This window comes from Poecilia reticulata, chromosome 23, assembly GCF_904066995.2.
Source record: "Poecilia reticulata chromosome 23, P_reticulata-male-v2, whole genome shotgun sequence".
Classification (NCBI taxonomy): Eukaryota; Metazoa; Chordata; class Actinopteri; order Cyprinodontiformes; family Poeciliidae; genus Poecilia; species Poecilia reticulata.
In genome coordinates, this window is record NC_088852.1 from 18,384,710 (window position 1) to 18,408,488 (window position 23,779).

The following is a 23,779-nucleotide window of genomic DNA, read 5'->3' on the forward strand; positions in this document are numbered from 1 at the left end:
TCTCATTTGCTTTCTCAACACTGTTTTCATATTAATTCATAAAATATTAAGCAGCAGATGTCACATAAATCCATTCTAAACATGAGTTGTTTTTAAAATGTATAGACTCAGAAATTACAAATGCCTTTAATCAACAGTCCAGGGATCCACTTACTGTATTTGAAGCAGACTGAACCTCTGGAATGCAGCGCCACACAGTTCTTTGTAATGAATGAATGAGACGGATCGTGGATAAGACGGCAGTGCTATGAGGAGAAGTAAATATATTAAATGATGGCTTTAGTGTCCTGAGCATATCAAAACGTTTAATAAAAACATTCCTGATGTGTTTCTTTGGATGGTCACATTTCTCATGTTCTAAGAAAAGTTGAAATTGCAAATCAGTTATTCTTGCTAATTTTGAATTATTTACAACTACGCAGTCTCTGTTGTAATGAGTGTTGGCATTATTTCAGTAACTCTTGAAAAAGTGTTTTAAATTTATAAAGACCCAAGAGCTTCAGCTTCATCACGTCCCTACCTCTAATCAGCACAGGGTCGCTGCATTGGCTTCTTTCCATCACATTTGATATAATCTATCCTTCCAGATTAACCTTTGTGACTTTAATCAGAGGGTTTTAATTGACATCAAAAGGACAGAAATTGTTGCTTAGGTGTACTGTTGAAGAAAAACATGATCTCACCAAAAGGCAATTGTACCTGTTTTGTAAGTTTTAATTAAATTTAAGTGCAGTTTAAAGATTATTCAACCTTTTGCCACACACTCTTTTTTTGTATGTCCTGGAGGTCATTTCTATGCATATATTAATGGCTTACCTAACCTCTCCTCTTCTCATTCACAAGGATTTCCAGATTAGGTTTGGGCCTTGAGTATGACAAATTTTTAATCTGCTACAAGGTACAGAAAAGAGAAAATGTTTTAGTGTATAGATAAAATTCTGACAAAAAGAGATGGATATTAGCACCTTTAAAAAATTTGACTTGAATTTAAAGCATAGAAATAGATAAGAGATCATATAAAGCCAAAGTAAAACAAAATTAACCAAATAAAGTAAGTTGAAGTTGTTAAAACTCAACTCTCAGTGATAAATGTGCTCTTGTAACAAAGACTCGTTTTCCAATCAGACAGAAGCACAAGACACTTTCTCTAAACTTAAGTGAGTTCATCTTTCTATTCAATGGCATCACAGTAACCAAGACAACAACATTCAGAAAGTCAGAATCAGGATGCAGATCTTTAATACCGTGTTTCCCCGAAAGTAAGACAGTGTCTTACTTTCTTTTTATCCCCAAAAGCCCCACTATGTCTTACTTTCGGGGTATGTCTTATATTGGAAAAAGTTGTCGAAATTTTTGTTTTAAAACACATCCCTAAAACAGTGGGTTTTATTTCTCAAATTACTTGAAATAAATATGGTTTTTACACCTTTATTGACACAAACTTTTTTTTAGTCCGTGACTGTTGTAAATGTTCTCCGCAAATGATTTGAAATTCTCTGCTTTGTCTTTTGATACCATAGTAGCTTAAAAGCATTACAAAACACAGGCCCATTATGTAGAACATTTTATATCATGCTTAACTTTCTAGTCTGTTAATGTAGGAGGGAATGCATTTTAATTTATGAGCCTGAAAATATTGGCATCCGTCTTGCTGATATTAAACTTATAGCATTAGCTCAGAGAACAAATGTCATTACGTAGAAAATGTGAAATCCTTTCGGCTCTTTATTTCCCCCAATTAGCACAGGGATGCATTTTTTGGCAATATGGATTTTGAGCCTGCCAAAATATGCATGCCTTCTCTATTTTCCTCAAATATTATTATAGTGATTTAAAACTTATACCAGCAGTTCATGGAACTACTCTGATTATGTAGAAAAAGTTATTTCTCTCTTAACTCTTTATTTCTCCAAGTTGGCACAGGGATGCATTTTTTGGCAATATGGATTTTGAGCCTGCCAAAATATGCATCCCCTCTCTATTCTCCTCAAATATTATCCTACTGATTTAAAATTTATACCAGCAGTTCATGGAACTATTCTGGTTATGTAGAAAAAGGCATTTCTTTATTATCACTATTGCAAAGATACTGAAGGAAGTAAATTTGATATGCAACCTTGCTAAATGTATAGCATGTACAAATAATTTTTAATTTGGTCTTACATAAATATGACATCACTTTTTAAATTCAACAATTTAAAAAGCGGCAGAGTTTTACCCTTCACGACGATACGTAAAGGGCAAAACTCGCTACATTTACCTCGTTATGTGCGCGAGGTGAAGGAGCGTAAGGCGCACTGAAGTGTATGGGAAAACATCATCGGTGCGCCGCCCCCTTCAGACGGGGTTTTGGCGCCCCCTCTGGTGCTGCGTCCCTATGCGTTGCATATCCTGCATACCCACTTTTTGCGCCACTGGATGCATATCATGGCAGGCTGGAAATGCATATTGCCCAAAAACGCATCCCTGTGCTAACTTTGAGAAATAAAGAGTTAAGAGTGAAGTAACTTTTTCTACATAAGCAGAGTAGTTCCAAGAACTGCTGGTATAAGTTTTATATCAATAGGATAATATTTGAGAAGTTGTTGCAAATGCAACTTGAAGACCTTAAAGTCTAAAAAGGTTTTAGTTTGAACAGAACTTCTTACTCAAAATAGGAACAGGAGGCTTTCTGTAGCAACAGTAAAAAGAGCTTGGCATTTTCTTTGCTTTTCGTTTTGTTTGATGTGCTTATGTCCCTCCGCAGTCACTGCTTGTTGAGAATGGGCGACATGTGTTGCCTGAAACACTCTGGGGCTGCAGGACCGCCACATATTTGGCTTTCACTTCCATTCTGCAGGCATGTGAGAGGATGATAACAGAAACCCTGCTGTGAGACACACATCGAGGTGCAGTATCGGCCCCTCTCAGCCTAACAATCTTTGCCAAACACTGGTTTGGTCTGGTTTCACAGTTATCTGGTCTTAAACCAATATACTGACACACACACACAGAGCCAGTGTGTGGTAACAAAGACGAAAACAAAGGAACACAAAAATCCTCATGCTTAGTTTGGTATTGTGACATGAGAGAGGTTAAAACAGCTGCATCCTAACTATTTATGCATCACTAGATTTTCTATGCTCAACATATCCTGCTCAGTGTGACGGGGTGGGGGGGTATAGTTTCATATATCTCTGGCTGACGCAGAGATATATGAAACTAGCAACCTGAAATGCCTTGTCTCTCCAATGTACCTCTTTCAAGGTTTTGGGTGTTTGTAAATAAATAATAAGGTTTTGACACAAGAAAACCAGTAAAACCCTAATCCTAAAAAAAATTACATATTTGATCGGGAAACTGAAGTAGATGAACACTCATGTAAGGTCACTAACATGAGGCAGCATAGCAGAAGGAAGATAGCCCAACAACATTACGCTAAAACAATAGCAATGTTGAGAACTGCAGCCAGAATATTGAAAAAAAAATTAAGACAGACTAAGACTGATTATGAAGATGTTAACACTATCTGACATATGAGGGAGTTGATGTTGGAATGATATGTTAATAAAATCAGTATTGTTGAAACTCCTGGAGCAGCAGCCATTTTACAGTTTGCTCCTGAACTCTGTCAGTGAATGTCTGTTGACCTTCTTTGTTAATATAAGAAGACCCTGATGAAGCCATTGGAGTCAAATTAAATTCTATTAAATTCAATTTATATTTATTGCACCAATTTACAACACATCATCTCAAGGCACTTTATAGTAAAGTTAATTCAATCCAGTCATACATCCAAGCAATGCAGTCAAGTTTAATTGACCCAATTATCTTTACCCAAACTCCTCCAAACCCTACAGATGTCCCTTCTTATTTATTCCTGTTCATATCTGTGTGGTGATAAAAAACATAACTCAGAGAAAATCTTTAAGCATAATTCATACCTCCTGATCCTGCTGCCCAGGTGACATGATTTTCATCATCTGAACTCGTCTACTAGCTCGATGTCTCTGTGAATGGGGCAGCTTCAGCCAGGCCTTCATTAGTATCTCTGGTTAATGAAGCAAAATGCCGATAAGGTTCAGGAACAAATTAGCTAAAAACACGTCTCAACCTGGGAGAGGGACTGACTGGACCTGCTGCACCATGCAGTGCAGACGGGGCAGGACAGAATGTAGAAAACAGTATGTTAAAATCCTGATTGGTTGGTGTCAGTCCTGCTTACAGCTGTTTATATTGATGGTATTGGCGGAGTTATGAGGCCTGAGCTGAGCCACTCAATGACTTCTGAATTAGTGGGCAGCGTAGTGGAACAGTGAGACTCTGTTTTACACCCACCCACTGCTATCCAGCTGCTCTGTTACCTGCCAGGTCTCTGCAGTGAACGGTGCTGACCGAGATCTTTAGCTCGGACTTGAAAATAAAATACTATGACAGAAGTTTTCCCTATCCAATAATCCACAGTAAGATAAACATCTGCACTTTTGCACGAGAGTACTTGTGCATCTCACACCATAGTAATTCTGGTATGTGCTCATCTTCTTTCTACTATTGTTAACTGGGCCTTCCCTAACAGGGAGTCCTCACTTTAAGTCATTTGCGAAATCAGCATTTTCAAACCAGTGAGTGACAGCAGCATGATTGATGAAAATAGTCCTTTGACAGGTTGCACTGAGGTGATGAGAGGTCCCAGTTCTGAATATAACATGTGGAATAACAGGGTTACCTGTGTCACTGTTAGAACCTTCCTGTTGGCTTGGTTTTTCTTTTGAAGGTGTTTTTTGTTTATTTGTTTTTTTCTTAAAGTGTCAGTTGTTTTGAAAATTTTGAGTTTGCACATGGGCACATTCTCTGATTTCATAAAGTCAGTCAAGCAATTAGCAATCCATCTGTAGAGCAAAACTGCTCTGGTGCATGTAGGCAAGCCTTTTAAAAAGGTTTTTTAAAAACCTTTTTAAAAGGTTTTTAAAAAGCCCATAAATGTAACTGTTTTTGTTTTTTGCATTGTGTTTTTGATTTCTACATAAAGAAGCCTTTGAACATCCTGGTAGCAAAGATGAAACACTGCAAGGAATGTGACAAGATCAAAAAAATTAATTTCTTGTGATTTTCTGCTAATTTTACACTTTACAAGTCACTAAAGTAAACATACTCAGTGTCAATTCCTCAGACACAGAATATATTTGTCTAATCAACTAAAATCTACTTTTTTGATCATGTTATCATGTTATATTATTCCCTTATCAATAACTTAGGTGAAGTGTTGCTTTGATTCTCCCTAGTGTTGTAGTACTCAAGACCACTTTTTGATGGTCTTGGTCTTGTCTTGGTCTCGGGCATTGAGGGATTTTATTTGTGACCGATCGAGCCCACAACTGTGGAAATATCACCAAATTTCCAGCATATTGTCCAGTTTATTTGTTAACGTCCTTGTTTTCACTGGATGCAAAACGTACCGATTAAAATCCAAGCAATAACGTGATTTACTAATTACGCGTTTCTGCTGTCACCCGTCGCCTCCCCCTTTCACTCGCACGCTGTGCTCCAAGACATAGTTTTCTCTGAGCGGCGGAAGACGTCTGTTTAATCATCAGTAATGGAAACCCGCTACATAGAAATATAAGAAAGGGGTGGGCACATATTTGCGCTGTTTTTGGGACTGTTTTCTGGTTTCACCCTTTTGGATTAAAATCTTGAATAAGGGACAAAAACTAGCTAACTAGAAGTAGCCATAAACAGGTTGGGGAAAAACCTTCTAACTGATATTTAAGTGAAACATTTTACTGCTGTGCTGCCTTTGTGTGTATATTCTCACGAGTGAGTTTCACTAAAACATTGATAGGAAAAATAATTGATGTACTTCCCTATATTATTATCACCTTCTTCTCATAATGGATCCCATAATTCCTGGATTGGTGTTTGGGTGTAGATGAGGGCTGGTAGATCTGGCAGCCTCATAAGTGAAGGCAGAAAAATCGTATCCCAGTGACAATTCCCAGGTCATGTCTGTGGTAATTGAAATAACTTTGACTCTTGAGTTGTTTAATCATGGACAATCTCATGAATGGTGGAGAGGGACTAATTACATCTGCCCCTCCCCCCTCCACAACCTCCCTTAACAACATGACTATCTGGTCTTAGATCAAATTCTAATGTAATGCTGCTCCTATCTGTTCTGCTATATTGCTTCTGGATCTTTTTACAGATGGACAGGCTAAGCCTTCTCTACTTTCCATGTAGAACACCAGCATTGTTCCAAGCATGGTTAATAACACAATAGTTCCATTAAAAAAGCAGATGAGAGATGTGACAAATCATTTGTCTGTTATTAACCCTGAGTCTGTAATTATGCAAATTGCCATAGATTTTCCCTTGATGCTTTAAAGTGTGATCTGGGGCTTGTTCTCTGCGTGCCGGGCAGACGGGAGAATGGTCATGCATTACTGAACTTGCCACATTCATCATGTTGACTGATGGCACAGGGAGTCAGTCCCTGGGTCCTGGTGGTTAATGTAGTGGGTAATTAACTGTCATTTGCCTAGTAATAGGACGATGATCAATGGTTTGTGAGGAAACAAATTCTAATACAGAAGCTGATGAATGCATGCCGAGGCTGGAGCAATTTATGTGGCAGGAAAGACAGGAGGTGAGGGCTGGGCAAAAGAAACGGATCACGCAGCTTCCAGCAGACCTTCTTCTTTCTCCAGCTTCTGCTTCTGTCTGAGCAGTTCACACATAAGTCTTCACTGATTGGCCCTTTTTGTTAAAGATTGTCCAATAATCTGTATTTGTTTCTTATTTTGCTAAATCACAATGATTAAGATGTATTCTGTTTTCAAATCACCATGCTAAAGGTAAATAAATGCAGATTGTGATGCAGCACGCAAGACATAGAAGCATGGGCAGCCGTGGTTCACTGGGAAGAGAAGGCATCTGGTAATGTGAAGTTTGTGGGTTTGATTCCAGCTTCCCTGTATGAGCAAGACACAAAACCTTGAGTGGCTTTCTGAGTGAGTTTGGTGAATGTGCTTCCAAATCTAAAAGAGCGTTGAACTGTAAGTAGGTATGAATAGAAAATGGCCCAGAAGGCATTGTACATTACAGCTTAATTTGCCACTGGTGAGTGCCGCTACAGAAACCCTTAAATATATCTCAGCTTTGTCAAGCTGTTTTGTCAATTACAGAAGAGATTTGAACTATGAGGAGTCACCACTTCTCCTTTCTGCTTGGAAAGTCCTAAACTGTGGATGTTACTAAGCAACACACTGCAGAGTCCCTCAGTACGGATCTAGGGGAAGCCAGGGTAAGTTGGGCCACCTGTGGTCCAACTTACCTGAACTGAATGGCTGAATGACCTCCTATTTTATTTTATTTTACATTTGATATAAAAGTTAAATAATATAACTGGCCAGTTGTAGAGTTGTGGCCAGTTGTAAATAAATTTACAACTGGCCACCTCTTGTTCTCAGAGTTTTTTGCATTTATATATTGAATAAAAATCTATAATTTATGCAAGTACATAAGTTACATTTTTACCTGTTAATTTTACCATTGAATTATTGAACTACTTTTGCCATCCACCCGTGTCTGAATATTTGTCCCATATTGTATTGAGTTTTGCTAACAATGATAATTGTGTCTGGATTTCTGAAGATAAAATCCATCTCCTCTCCAGCCTCTAGGTTACATCCTCTCTGGAGGTTAATAACCAGGCCTGACTATCCCACATCCTGAGATCATTTATCAACTGGTGTTCTCTACAGGCTCTCAGAGCTGCATGCAGTTTTGTCATTTTAACACAGGCTGTGAAAAGAGCCTCAAGAACTTTGCTTAATAACTTATTTTGCTTTATGATTTTGTTATGTTATTTCTGCCACTGGCTGCTGGATCCAGGTTGCTGTTTAGTAACAGGCCCCAGTAGTCAGTGAATGTTCACAATGTGCATGAAGCAGTGAAAGCAATGTTCCATCTTCTTCTATGATGCCAGCTGTAGCTCACACACTCAAAGAATACTACTACTACTACTACTACTAATAATAATAATAATAATAATAATAATAGGATTCCATTTGGTGTGTTGTGGTCTGTGAATAAAAATCATGTTTAATTGGGGCCTAAAACATAAGACAATTTCAAATGATGTAAGATATTCTTAATTGTTTCCTACTAAAGTCTTGATGTATGCCAGTTTTGAGTGGTGCATTTATTGTTTTGAAATAAATAAAAAAGACACTTTTGAAAATGTGTTTTTACAGCTATTATTATGAAGAAAATATGAACTGTGGGAAAACACTGTTGAATTTTTTTGGAAGGAATGCTTCAGCATCAATTAACACAAGCTACGGTTGATTGTTTTTAATCTAGAAGTTACCAGAAAATCACCTGGTTAAACATCAAGTTACAGTACATCTGGACATATTCACACTTTTCCTCATTTTATTATGTTGCAGCCTTATTCAAAATACCATCCATCCATCCATCCATCCATCATGTGAACACATTTATCCTTGCAAGTTGTGAGGAGAGCTCGTGCATATCTCCAGTGGTCTATTCCAAATTGTATTAAATGAATCTCTTTCCTTAAAATTCTACTCTTAAATACTCCATTGTGACAGTGTGGATTTTTTTGAGTGTTTTGCAAATTTATTGAAAATAGAAAATCAAAAAGTCACATTTATGAACATATTCTTAGTCTTTGCTTAATACTGTGTTGATCTCCCTTTGGCAGCTTTTTGAATCTGATGCCAGCAGCTCAGCTCACCTCTGTTTAAGCAGTTTGGTCCGTTCTCCTCTGCAGTTCTTCTGAAGCTCCATCAGGTTGGATGGTCGACGTCTTCAGATCTCTTCAGAGATTTTCAGTCAGATCCCAGTCTGGACTTTGGCTTGGCCTTCCAGGATGACCACAGAGAGGTTCTGACGCCTCTCCTTTGGGTTGTTCTGCTGAACAAATGAAGCGTCATTCCAGTCTGAGGTCAAGACGCTCTGCAGCAGGTTTTCATTCAGGAAGTCTCCATTGCTGCATTCAACTTTTTATCCATTCTGACTAACACTTCCTGCTGCTCTGTAAATTGTGGGGCCTTATAGAGACAGGTGTGAATCTTTACAGGTTAAGTTGAATCAACTGAATTTACCGCAGATGGATTCCATTTAAACTGTAGGAACATCTCAGGGATGATCAGTGAAAACGGCTCAATTTAAGTAAAGTCTGTGAATATTTATATAAATGTGATTTCTTCTGTTTTCTGCTTTTAGTAAATTTCCAAAAGACTGAAAATGTATTTTTTTTTCATATTGTCATGATGGATCATTTGTAAGTAGAAATGTGAGGAAAGAAATTCATTTATTACAATTTGGAAAAAGGCTGTTGCAAAACAAAATGTGAAAAAAGTGAAGCGCTATGCACATGTTCCAGATGTATGTTGAATGATTATTCAAGAAGATAACCACTTAATCATTACAAGTGATTGTTTAATTAATTCTAATTGATCTTGTGATGAATTCAGTTTTTTTTCCACATGATTAGTCAGCTTTGAAACTTATCTGATAATGCTCTTTCCGTCTTGGAATAATTAAGACATTTCTAATGTTTTCTGTATTTTGTATTGTTTTGGATTAAATCATATCTTGTTTGTCTTTGTGGTTCAGGTTATTTGGTGTAACAGGAAACTGCGCAGCCTGCAGCAAGCTGATTCCAGCCTTCGAGATGGTGATGAGGGCAAAAGAAAATGTCTATCACCTGGACTGCTTTGCATGCCAGCTCTGCAATCAAAGGTAAGTTGCACCATGGAGTGTGTTCCTCCCACCCATCCTCACATGCTGATGGGGACCAGGAAGAACTTGGGCACCAATGAACAAACCAGGAGGACAGATCGAATTCAATTCATTCAGTTGTTTTTTCTATTACCAGATATTCTCTCCACAATGACAACATCTGATAACAAATTATTTAAATTACATTTGAACTGTTCATTCTTACAGTTCTTATTTGCTCGCAGTGTATAGAAGGACAGGAAGCATGAAACATGTATTTTATTTCTAAATCAACATCTGTGATGTCATCAGTGAGGGCTGGATTGTGTTGATGGATCTTCATAGGCTCTCAGCCAAAAGTCTAAGAGTTGCGTCTGGAAGTTGTGTGTCTGTTTCGGATCATTTAAGGCTGATTTCTAGAAATATTATTGCCAGAAATATACTGATATTAATGAATCTAAGGTGTTGAACCAGGATTATAGAGAGAAAAGGTTTGTTTAATGGAAGGCCATAATTTAGAAACAAGACATTCACTATTTAATATTCTTGATTTGATGTGGTTTATTTATTTGAAAGGGGAAAAAGGGTCAGCGTCATTTAATAAAATCTGTGATAGTTCATGACTTTAAAAAGCCAGAATTAGCCAAAAAGCTATTTTTTTGGTAACATTTTATTTGAAGGGGTGTCCATAAGACTGACATGACACTGTCATAAACATGACATAACACCTGTCATGAACATGAAGAAGTCTTTATGAATGTTTATGACAGTTGTCATGAAGTGTCATTCGGTAAATAATAACACTTTTAATGCAAAGTTACTCCAAAAGTTGCATTAAAAGTCCATTAAAAGTGCCAACTTTGCATGATTTTGTAAATTATGACAATTTAATGCAAAGTTGGCATTTTAATGGACTCTTAATGCAACTTTTAGAACAACTTTGCATTAAAAGTGTCATTATTTACCAAATGGCACTTCATGACAACTGTCATAAACATTCACAAAGACTTCTTTATGTTCATGACAGATGTTATGTCATGTTTATGACAGTGTCATGTCAGTCTTATGCTAGGGTTGCCACCTTTCAGAAATTAAAATAAGGAACCAGTTGATATATGTATATACGTATATGTATAATATATGTAATATAATATATGTAAAGCGGAGGGGGCTGTGGCGGCAGCGTGTCGGTTAGTGTGTGTTACCCAGAAAGCAGTTGGGCACAATATCGCAACACCAACACCGTGAGTCAAACAATGACCGGGGCAGCCTACTATATAAAATACTTGGGGACCACTTCTTTATTATTACACATATACATTTGTAGAATAGGGAAAAAATCGCATCCCGTATTGGTTCAATACGGGACGCTACATTTAACAGCCAATTACGGGACGGTTCCGTATTTTATGGGACGGATGGCAACCCTATCTTATGCACACCCCTTCAAATAAAGTGTTACCTATTTTTTTTTACCTCTGTTCCCCAGGTAGTGATTTTATAAAAACAATACAAGTGTGTAAGACACACATTTGGTAAGGACAAATGTTGGACTTAACAGAACCTGACACATCAAGAAGACACAAAATCATTACTACAAAGAAAACAGAAACAATAGAATATAAACAATATATGACAGACACAATTTCTTTAGTGGTGACAGGTGTATGAATGAACATGTCAGTTTTTCAAATGTGTAATGGAAACCTTATGTTGTTAATTATCTGATTTCATCAACTCTTCTTCCACCAGTCAAGCATTAAGAATGTTAACATTTATTAGCAGTTAAAGCTATCATGCTTCCCTCTGCTGGCCCCCTTTGGACAAAACATTTTCAGATAAGCCAGCTTCAAAGAGAAGAGAGAAGGAAAAGCTTCAACAGTTGTTTCATTTCTTGTGCAGAAGAGACCCAATTTTCAATTCATTTTCCCCACTTTGTCCATAACATTAGGAAGGATGACTCATATTTGTAAAAATATAATGTACAGTGGACCTATGTCTTACTTTATTATATCTGTTACTTTTGTTTTTAAATTCTCCAGAATCTGAGCATTCTCTATCTAAGCATTAAAAGTTGAACTCCTGCATTCTTACATTCAAACATAGACGGCATATTGAGGCGATAGAGGACAGGGTGGAGGCAGCAGATCCTCATATCTGCTGCCTCCAGTTAGCCACAGATCAGCCCTGGGAACAGCTAATCGATGAAGCTGTCGCCCAGCCTCATCATCCAGCCCTGAAGAACCGGAGGCCCCGGAAGAGCTGGAGGGTCAAGGTCAGTGTAGATGGCGGCACAGGAAACCCAGCTGGGTGACAGCAGAAGGGAAAGGTCAGTGTTGATGACGGGAAAACCTCACATCGGACAACTTGGATCCTCACACTAATTCTGTTGAACACAACATGTGCTGTTTGTCAGGAATTAGGAATGCTGGGGGTTTAAAAGAAGAAAAGGTAAACAACAGCTAGTAACATTAAAAAAGAATATATTTTAAACTGTGACATATGTACAGTGCAGTCTAAGATTTTAAAGCCTGTCATTGACATTCAGCTGTTAAACACTTCATAGTTGGGATGATGTTGTCCATACACTAGTTGAAAGTCTTGTGGGGGGAAATATTGATTGCCAAACAGTGTCAGGTAAAAATCACTGTCAGGTTTATTAATACCATGCACATAATATGAGAGTCAGAAGATGAAAGCTTTTGATAAAGAAGGCACCACATCAAGATACAAATAATAAATGGATGGACAACAAAAACACTCTACTTCTACCTATTAGACTAAAAATGGTCTGGTCAACACTCTTTTGGTTCTCAAACTTATTTTACTTATCTGGAAACTAAGCATTGCTTCGTCTTATAACAACTGGGTGAGAAGTTTTCTACTGGAAAAACTTTAGCTTTCACAGCTGTGTGAAGATGACACTCATCGGCTCTGCCCACAAATTTATGGAGACCTGGAAACAATTTCTGTCTTTGGTAGGCGCTATCACTTTGCTCCTTAATACAGAGGAAAACTATAATAATAAATGTAATTTGTACCGCACTTTTCATTAGAAAAAATCTCAAAGTGCTACACAGTGCAACTAAAATCGTAGATAAAATCAACATAAAAATCATGTGGAGGCACAGTGGGCTTGCTTAAATAAAAAAGTCTTTAAGCCTCTTTTGAAGTCATCCAGTGGTTGCGGAGCTCTCAAATAATCCGGAAGAGAGTTCCAGAGACGGGGGGCAGCCACAGCGAATGCCCGATCTCCCATGGTCCTTAATCTGGATCGAGGAAGGTGGAGGAAGTTACAGTCTTGTGATCGTAGAGATCTGGTGGATGAATGTGGAATGAGAAGGTCCTTCAGATAATCCGGTGAAGTTCTGTTTAAACATTGATGGGTAATGAGAGCAATTTTGTACTGAATTCTGTAGGTGACAGGAAGCCAGTGAAGATCATGCAGAGTCGGTGTAATATGGGCAGATTTCCGGACTCTCAATAGAATCCTGGCTGCGCTGTTTTGAATGTATTGAAGCTTCTGAAGATGTTTTTTATGGATTCCAATGAACAGAGAGTTGCAGTAGTCGAGCCTGGAGGAGACAAAGGCATGGACCAGAGTCTTGGCACCAGAGAAAGAGAGAGAATTTTGGAGATATTACGAAGATGAACGAAACAGGTTTTAAATAGATGCTTGATATGATTTTCAAATGTAAGATGAGAATCCATTCTAACTCCAAGATTTGTAACTGTAGTGGAAAGGGGGATGTCTTGTCCAGAAAAGAAAATAGTCGTCAAAGTTGAAGATTGAACTTGGTGAGGTGTTCCGACTAACGTGGCCTCAGTTTTGGAGCAGTTTAACTGAAGAAAGTTCTGATTCATCCACGTCCTTATCTCTTCCAGGCAGGTGGTGAAGGCAGTGATTGAAAATGGTGATGATGATGCTCCAGTTCTAATGTAAAGTTGTATATCGTCGGCATAGCAGTGGAAGGAGATGTTGTGCTGATTAATGATTTGACCCAAAGGCAGCATGTAGAGGGAAAATAGCAGGGGCCCCAGGACTGACCCTTGTGGGACACCATAGGAGACAGAGACAGCCTGGGACTTGATCTTGCCAAGGCTAACACATTCCAGCCGATTGGAGAGGAAAGATTTAAACCAGTCCAGAACAGTGTCACAGAGACCGACCTCCACATGAAGACGGTGTAGGAGGATATTATGGTCCACAGTGTCAAAGGCTTCAGTAAGATCTAGGAGGACAAGGAAAGAAGTAGAACCAGTATCAGCTGCCATGAGGACGTCGTTGGTAACTCTCAGCAAAGCGGTCTCAGTGCTGTGAGCAGAACGGAACCCAGACTGAAATTTTATACTCAAACTTATTTTACTTATCTGGAAACTAAGCATTGCTTCATTTTATAACAACTGGGTGAGAAGTTTTCTACTGGAAAAACTTTAGCTTTCACAGCTGTGTGAAGCTGACACTCATCGGCTCTGCCCACAAAATTATGGAGACCTGGAAACAACTTCTGTCTTTGGTAGGCGCTATCACTTTGCTCCTTAATACAGAGGAAAACTATATTATCTGTGGGCCCTTTTATCCTATTTATTTATTATTTATATTTCTTTAATTATTATAAATTTTCCGTAACTTTTAGCATTTGTTTATTTCTATTGAGTATTCCTTCCTTCATTTATTTACTGTTGATTTATTTTTCTTTTGTTATATCCTGTCTCTCTTGGAACATGTGTGGGTGTGTTGGTGTATGTAGTGTTAGTGTGTGTGTAGTTCCAGGGACTGGATCTCTAATTGTTAGTCTTGTGCTTGGACCCAGATCGTGGTGTGTTCAGGGTGGGTTGGGTTTATAGAGAAACCAGCTTCATTTTTTTCTCTCTGTATCTCTTATTTGCGATCATTGTGTTTTCATTGTCCTAATGATTAATAATGAATGTCAAATTCAATAAATTCAATAAAGTTGGGGAAAAAATGGTTTGGACCCTAGAATGTTCAGCAGACATTTTTATTTAAAGTTTTTAGCTCTAATATTTATCAGATTTCATCAGATTTTTGTGAAATCCTGAATGATAAAATTTTATGCACACAAAAACATGTTTTTTCTTCTTTTTTTTTTCCTCAAGAGGGCTTATAGAGAAAAATATTTCAGGGATGCATCAGAGGGATAAATGTATATCAGAGTTTTAAAGCCTTCATTATTTCCTGGAACTTCCTGTACACTGTAGGTTTGTGCAAACATTGACAAAGATGTCTAACCTTAAACTGAAAGGTCTTTACTATCACAATTAATTAAATAAAATTCATGATTTATGGACATTGCAAGAAAGAAAGAAATTCAACTCTTGTTCCCTCTGAAATAGAAGTGCTCAGTCGATCTGTGTAAACAGCAGAGAAATTCTCTGCCTTGCTCGGCTGCGAGCCTGACTACAACCAAAAATTTCCTGCAAGCTGGAATTAGAAGTGACGGTATGACTGACCTGCAGAGAGAAGTAAAAATGTCACATATGAAAGGTATCATAATGATACCAGTCATACACGATGATTACAATCAAGGTCACAAAAGTTGAGACTGAGTTAGCACCACAGTCTGACTAATGTAGCAGTAACTCAGGTTCACTGTGGAGCATTAATGATGGGACTCAAGCTTTGGTGATCATCTAAGTGCCACCTGTCCTCTGCTTCTTTGCAGGTTTTGTGTGGGAGACAAATTTTTCCTGAAGAACAACATGATTCTCTGCCAGACTGATTATGAGGAGGGGCTGATGAAGGAGAGCTATGCTCCACAAGTCCGCTGATCGTCCAATCAGAGGAGGAGGAAGAGCAGAAGTGAAATGAAGAGACTGAAGGAGAGCATGCAATCACACAACAAAATGCACTATTGCCTCCTGTCCAGGTTCTGTACCCAACATGTACATAAACTGGGACTCACTCTACTGTACAGAATGGCCATAAAGACAATGTGGCAAGAAAAAAAAAAAAAGCTGGTGTAAATTCACGTTTGTATATTTCATTATTTCTCTCTGACGGATGCTGGCTCTCTTTACCTGACAAAGAATAAACTAACTTTGCCCTGAGAGTGATCGCTAACCAAGTTCTGTTCCTGGTTCAAAGTTTACTGGTTTCATTGTACTCTGTAACAGACAGCATCCCGCCTGACTGCAGGATTCAAACACTTAAACTTGACACCAAGATTAGTTTATACAAACCTAAATCACAGCTATTTATTTTTAAAAACTTCACGACTAAACACTCTTTGTGGTTCATTCACTGTGATCCTTTAATAAGTTGACATAAGCTGACCTTATCATCCTGCTCCTGTCTCAGGCTGCTGTCTATAATCCTCCTGAGAAAGTTCAAGTCAAATTTTTACTAGCTGTCAAATATTGTTTTGGTAAGACTCTGAAAACATTAAATAGAATACCTACTAAAACTTTTCACTCCTTTGGATGTGTTACCCCTTTATTGTTCCTACAAATCGGTCATTATAAATAAAATAAATAAATCCTCCAATGTCAAAGTGAAAACTGATTTCTGCAAATAACATAACTAAAAACACCAGCAAATATACAGTGCAGGAGCACATATAGGCCCTGAGCAGATGTGGCTTGTTTCTAATTTACACTGCGTCCGGCTCGGCTCCACCCCGGCTCGGCCTCAGCAGTGAATACAGCAGTTACACTGCATTCAAAATGAAAACGGATTCGGAAGCCACAACAAGTCCAGTCGGTCTTCAGAAATCACACCACTCCAACAGGAAGCTGCACTAGTACAACATCTGTATTTTCAAAATAATTCACAAAGACAGACTATTAGCCGTCTTTGTAATATCTTTGAAACAGCTATATTAATTAAAAAAAAATATTGGTATAGATGGAAATGTTTTGAATGCCTTTGGGATTCTCCTTCAGGGAAATTGTCATTTCTGTCTCCTTTGAGTCCACAGTGGATGCAAACACTGTAAAAATACTAAAAACATGCATTAACAAAATTTGTAAAAATCATGCAAAAAATTAAAAACACGTCATCACATCCATACTCTCAAAATATCAAAAACAGACTCCTCCTCTCACATCCGTTTACATGTGAAGAAGTTCAATTTAAAGGAAGCCATTGTTTTGTCATGCTTGGACATAAGAAAATTAAATCAAGAAGGGATATGACACTAGTGAGAGGGACATCAGGTTACCATGACTACGCTGACTTGGTTCTTCACCAGTCAGAGCTTTCTGGAAGTTCCAATAAGAAAGACACTACTGAAGAAAAGTCAGGGCTTGCCAAAGACATGGGGGAGACTGCATGGCCAAATGGAAGAAAGTTCACCACAAACACACTGTCCCCACTGTGACGCATGGTGGTGGCAGAATCATGCTGTGGGGATACTTCTTGGCAGCAGACTTGTCCTTGTAAAGGCCCAGTCAAAGCCCAGATGTGTCCCATAGAAAACTAGTGGCAGGTGTTTAAAAAGTTTGATCACCAAGCTGACAGCTGGAGCAGTTTATCTGGAAGAATGGAGAAGAAGTGCAGCCTGAGAGCGAACCACACAGAGAGCCAGCTGATAAATACACACAGAGGGTGGATATTAATGCAATCACTTCTTCTGTTGTCAGAAATCACTTTTCACTTTGACATTAAAAGTTTGTCAATTTGTAAAAGTAAAACATCTAAGAGGTGAATTCTTTTTACAGGCAGTAAAACATAATATTAAAGGCATCTGAAGAAAGGCTGAGTTTATTATCATTCATTTCAATAGTTTGTGATTTTTCATTTTCTCCTTTTTCATCAACGCCAGATTTAGTAACTGACTGGTAAAGAAACTTTTAACGTTTTAACAGTCAAATATGTTTACAGAACAGGGTAAAGCAAAGCATTGTGTTCATTAAATCTGTACAATTACCACTGCATCTATGCGTTTATGGCCTCTGGGTGTAGGAGTTAACCAGGGGCCTAATGCATAAAGCGTGCGTGCGCACAAAAAAGTCCCATATTTTATGCAAAAATCGGCATGTATAAAAATTAACTTTGCGTCAAGGTTTGCGTAAATATACGCACACTTTTTCGCTGGCGTGAAAATGTGCGGCAGCCAAGCAAACTTTTTCTGTGGACGATATAAAACCACTTCCATCAGACGGACAAAGGGGAACAATTAAAAGATTTAATGACAGGAATGAATAACAGTTCTTTGGCGCTCAGACCCAGACCCCGGCAGCTAATTTGAGCTGAGATTTGATGTGAACTCGATGAACATCCCGATAACTGATTAGGGATGCTCTCTCTCCCGGGGCCCGACACTGGTGGTGGTGGTGGTGGTCGGGAAAGGGTGCCATCCTAGAGCCGAAGGATGTGGGTGGAGAAGGGGAGGTGGTGGGTTGAACGCAGCTGGGAAGCAGCTGACGGTTTGGGTGTGGATCCTTTTATGCAGAGCCTGATTGCTGATTGAACGCACCGGGTGAGGTCCAGCGCTGAGGTCAGAGATGAGCATGACGTCGATGGGCGAACGAAGGGGGCGGAGTCTTCCAGCCTGAACTTCCGCTAAAGCTCCATAAAGCGTCAAAACTCCCCTAAATACACTGAAGTCTGACTACATTCGGTGTTATTTAGACCAAGAAGCAGCACCAAACCGATGTTTTTCATTATTTTTAATATTTTATTGCTTAAGCGTAAACGATTAAACTGAGCCGCGCATTTATCCTCAGACAATAAGCTAACACGCACACAAAATAAAGAAAATAAAAATAGAAGTTTGTGGAAACCTCGCTCGAATGTAAATAGTACTTTTTCTCAGTTTTTGTCTCATAAAGATGTAATACGTTGGTCCGTGAGCCGAAGCACATGAATTGCATCTGCGGGGTAATTTCATTCTCACTAAAAAAAAGAAAACGGGATTGGATCAGCAGATTAACTCAAACCTGCTGATTAAAAATAATCAATAGTTTTGATTATTTTTAAGGTGATCAAGGTGTGAATGCAATCACACGTAGAAGTAGCTGCGCAAAGGTGTGCCGCGTAATTGTGGAGCCCTTTGGCTCTGATGGAGAACATCCCCAATGGAAGATTCAGAGGGAGCATTTGTTCAGAGATCATATTGATCTGCTGGGAAATGTTGATGATGGTTTATTAGCGTTTAGATTGCTCAAACTGATCATCCTGGACCTCTGAGTAAAGCTTAAAGAAGGCGTGCGGTACCGGTCCAGCTGCAGCCATCCTTCAGCTGAGCCGCCCGCTTTGTGAATGCGCCTTATGGACATAAACCATATTATTCTGTAAATGTACAACATATACACACGATTCTACTATTTAGAATAAACGTCCACTTTTCCCACTCAAAGGACTCTCTGACTCTGTCTGTCTTTAAATCCTGGCTGAACGCGCTACTGTTCAGACAGGCACGATCTCTTTATTTTATTTAAATTTTTTTATTTATTTTTTCTTTAAAATTAATTTTTATTTTTGTGAGGTGACATTATGTGCCCTCAAAGCACCTTTTAAATGAAATATATAATTATTATTATTGTAAATACTTATACTGCTTCAAACAAGGACGTATTGCTTCACGTGGTGGCAGACTTCCGGGTATTTATACAAATTTACATATGTATTTATGGGTGGCGACAGGGCGGACCAGCAGTTGTGCTCTATTATTAAATTAGGATTTATAAAGGAAATGATGCACAAAGCTGTGAGTGCGCATGGCTTTATGCATCCGATTTTTTTATTTATTTATTTTTATTTTTTTGTGCGGCGCACTTTTCTACATTTTTCCGTACTCCAAGTTTTAGTGTCAAAACTGCGCAGTCTTTTATGCATGAGGCCCCAGATGTTTTCAAGTTGGTCAAAAACTTTACTAATGGGTCGAGTGTTTTGGCTGTTAGAAGCCAACAGCCAAAATGAGAAGGAAGAGAGTGGGAGTTATTGAATACCAGAGGAAAAACTTCTAGAAGATCCCTGGGCTGCGTTTTTAGAACAGCCTGGATTTGGAAATTGACTCCATAGAGATGATTTTTGTGTTTATCAAAACCTTTTCTCTCACACTAAATTAAGCTGAGGTAAACCTTATGGAGACCTTTGAACATATACAATGCAAGACTCACCTGCAAAGAGCTGATTGCTTTTTATACGTCTTTCATTTTTAAAAGCCTTCTGTGCATCTGTTGCTCAAATAAGTGGTGTTGTTCATTGTCAAAAATATTTAGACCTCTTCCGTTTCAGATGTGTGTGACATGTTCACCACAGGTTAATGTCAATTAATTTAGCTTCTCTCTGCAGAGGAACATTAACCTCAACAACCAACACTTGCCAAAAGGACAGCCTGATTCAAAGCAGTGGAGACCACTCCGGCTTCCAGAACAGCAAACTTCACTTCAACATATCGGCATGTCAGTCTGTGGTTGTACATTAAAAATATAATTCATTTTTGTTTTTTGTTTTTGTTTTTTATAGTGCTTTTTATGGGAGATCCAACAGCAGCAGCTGCTGATTGGCTGCTGTGCTGCAGCTCCTGACTGCAGCAGCTCTGTCCTCTGCTGGCTCTGAGCTCTGGGACAGCTAGTGTTTTAGAAATACAAAGAACTGTTCTTTAGTTGGTTCTAGCACCAGTTAAGTCCCAATAGCAGAATTGGCTCCACCTGATGAAGTTTGAGAGAGCTAACCCTAAAACTCCAAAGTGTCTGATCACACTACAACTGCTGCCATTATAACCTCTGCTGCCTGTAAATCCAGTCATTTGTATTCCCATGGCTGATTTGTTGTGTGTGATGTTACACCCAAACTGGACCGGTCCTTACAGCAACTCAGTTCTAACCTGCTGACTGTAGCTTGATCTTTGATTCAAACAGAACATGAGGAACAAATCGTTACGGCTCTATTCTGATTGATGTTTTACTGTCAACTTGTTGAAAGTAATTCTTAAATTGTATTAAGAGCAAAATACCCAAGCTAATTAAGCTAATTGAATTTCTTTGTGTTCGACACAAAGAGGAGAGGGAAAGTGTTTGATCTAGTTAATGCTATTGAATGTTCTTTGTTATTTCTTAATTGGAGATCTAATTAAAGAAACTAACTGAGCCATAGGATGAATTTTCTTTTGTCCAAGCTGTGTGTTATTACTTGATGAAGGATTTGTGAGTTTAATCCTCTCAATTTCACACAACTGGAATTTTTTCCCACATGACTGACCAATATTAATGTCTACTGAACATAATGGTTTTCTCTGCAATCAGGTTTATAATTTATGTGATGACCAAGAATTGCCATTGAAAGGTTTATATAGATAAAAATATTTACAAAGCTATACTACAAAGTACTTGTAGTGGTCAATACAATACAGAAATTACATTTAGCGGATCTAAAAACAAGATAACTCACAATCTGGCAAATGAAAAGATATGTAAAAAGAAGGTGGAGAAAACTTAGACAATGTGAAGTAGAAAAATTTATAATTTTGTTTTGTAGAGGAAAAAACGAAGATTTGGAAAATGAAAATGTTCAGACATCAAAACAAGAAAATGTGATGTTATAGAGTTGGTCATGGTAAAATAAAACTCTTTGATAATCTTAAATTAGCCTCGCCTGCTAGGGCCCACTGAAAGGCTGACAGTTTACAGAAGCACTTAGAAAAGCCATTAGCAGCAAGTTACGCATCATTAACAGTATCATTTATGTTCCAGCTGACCCTGAAGTCTGTGTTGGCTCCACAGACTCCCTGCTCCCCTTCCAGGGGAAAAACACAAACCAATGCCGAGATTCATCTTGGCGCTTTCAAAGAGATGGGAGTAATGTTCTTGAATACTACAGCTGTCAGAACAGCTGATTATAACCCAGCAATGTTCCAATAATGACAAGTAAATCATCCACACAAGAGTGTAGAGGAGTTCTGATAAACCAGTTCAATGATACTCTGACCAAACTAATTGTGGCTTAAGTTCAGCTAACTGTCCGATGTCCTGCTGTTCCTCTAGAGAAAACCAAAAGCTTCAGAAATCGAGATGCTCAGAACTGATCTGATCGAACAGTTATAAACAACAATTATAAATAGAAATAAATTCTTTACTTTTGTAATCATTTATTTCTATCGTCATTGTTTTTTGGACATGTTAGCTGAAAACACAGGATGTGCTGTTTTAATAGTCATGCACACTTTTATTCATGGATCTGTGTTTTATTAGAGGTTTTGACCAAATTATTAGTTTAATTAATAATTTCCCAAATCAATCATTTATATTCATAGCCATTATTCATTATCTGTAAACTGTAATCATCAAAATTAAAGGCTTGAAATGTTTCACTCAATTTGTAATGAATGTAAACAAGTTTCACTTTCTGAAATGAGACAAAAAATATAGAACTTTTTCAATATAGTCTAATTTATTGAGGTTTCTTGTATTAGTGGTGTTCACTACCTGAGTGAAGATGGATCACCGATCAAATCTAATAAAATATGTTAGATTTGAAACCTTGTGAATGTGATGATTGGAGCCGCGTTGGGATAGAGGGGAAGTTGTCCAGCTTCTGGCTCCAGCGTGGGTTTGTTGATAGGAGTCTTTTGTTTTTAAAGATTGCTTGGCTGCAATCATCTCTGCTTATCAAGCTGGCTTCACAGTTAGTCTCACAGGACTGTGGAAGAATTTGGGAACATTCTTTTTAAACCATTCCAAGTTCATTAAGACTGGCAGGCACTGATGTCTGGTATGTCATGTCGACAACATACCACTCAGCCTCTAACACCACAATGAAATGATTCCATTCAGAGGAAACATTCAAAGAGCATTCAAAATCAATATGTTTCATGTTTTTTCCCAGCATGGAAAAGATGCATGAAACTAAAAATGAGGCACGTCTGGATTCCACAGTCAGGGAAGGTTTTCTGGTTTATTCGACTTCTCTTTGATGCAGCAGAGTAACATTTAACAGATGCCCTTCGTGGCCATTAGGTCTCAGTTTACAAAGTCAAGCATGCAGAGAAAATTGCTGCATTGAACCTTTCATAAATGTTTGCACATGGACACTCGGCCTCTCTCAGTCTCAGTTTGCCACATAAAATGAAAGGAGATATGAACATTCACTGTTGGTATGGCGACGACAGGTTCTGTTGTTATTTTTTGGCATTAAGTCGAGGTGAACTTCAGAGAGAAATGTTTGGGGATGTTTTTTTCTTTTTTCATCTCTGAAGTTTACATACAATAAGATTAGTCTGCCCATCAAATGATAATCTCCTGGCTACGTATGAGTACGAGAAATTAATAAACGACAATTGAGTTAGACTGAGGCATATTCTATTCTATTCTGCAGGGGTTGTTGTAACACTGTTGTATTTGTAACAGCAACAAAAAGGGTCAAACATCCAATCACTACATCTTTCAGTTTGGAACAGAGATGACTGAATCGTTCTGATCCTCGTCATGCTGAGCAGCTGAATGAGGAGGAGGAAGCTGGTGTGAGGCTGAGTTCAGGAGGGAAGCAGCATGGAGCGTTCATACTGGATGAATGTTGAATGTTGCTCTGTTCACTCAGAAGTGAGCCGACCAACTTCTAGCTTCTGTTCTGGATACATTTTGCTATCTGCCTCAGTAACTGTAACAGCTGATAATATTCCTATCATTGTTGACATGCACCAGGTTCTCCATGGCTCCATGCAGGTCGTCTATCCAGCATCCACTTTAAATCCAGCTAACGTCTGATCAGATCTGATCCAAGCTCAGCGCAGGTGCTTCCATATTTCTTTTTATGAAGGATCATTAAATCCATGACCCATCCATTCATTTTCTGTACACCCGTGTCCCTTGTGGAGTCGAGAGGGTTGCTGGTGCCTATCTCCAGCTAATGTTCCAGGGGAGGGGCGGGGTACACCCTTGGCAGGTCGTCAGTCTGTCACATAAATCCATGACCTTTAAATATTAATATTTAATGCTCATGAGTCTTGGTATTTCTTTGGTGTGTGAAATCCATTTTTTTATGATATCCTAAACATTACTTGCATACTGATGAGCTCATTTTTCATTTTCCAAAAAATAATAATGGCATCCATTCCTCAATTGTCTTCTCGTCTACCGGTTATCAGAC

General features: G+C 38.4%; 1 protein-coding gene across 2 annotated transcripts in view; it reads left to right on the forward strand.

Moving 5' to 3' along the window:
• The window catches only part of lmo3 (LIM domain only 3), a 37,648-nt gene extending 20,204 nt beyond the window's left edge, over nucleotides 1-17,444 (forward strand). For both annotated transcript variants that reach the window (XM_008401543.3, XM_008401542.3), the window contains exons 3-4: nucleotides 9,625-9,750; nucleotides 15,414-17,444. In XM_008401543.3, the coding sequence (XP_008399765.1) occupies nucleotides 9,625-9,750; nucleotides 15,414-15,519 (232 nt within the window). In that variant the 3' untranslated portion in view covers nucleotides 15,520-17,444. The remainder of the gene's footprint in view (nucleotides 1-9,624; nucleotides 9,751-15,413) is intronic.
• The last annotated feature ends 6,335 nt before the right edge of the window (nucleotides 17,445-23,779 follow it).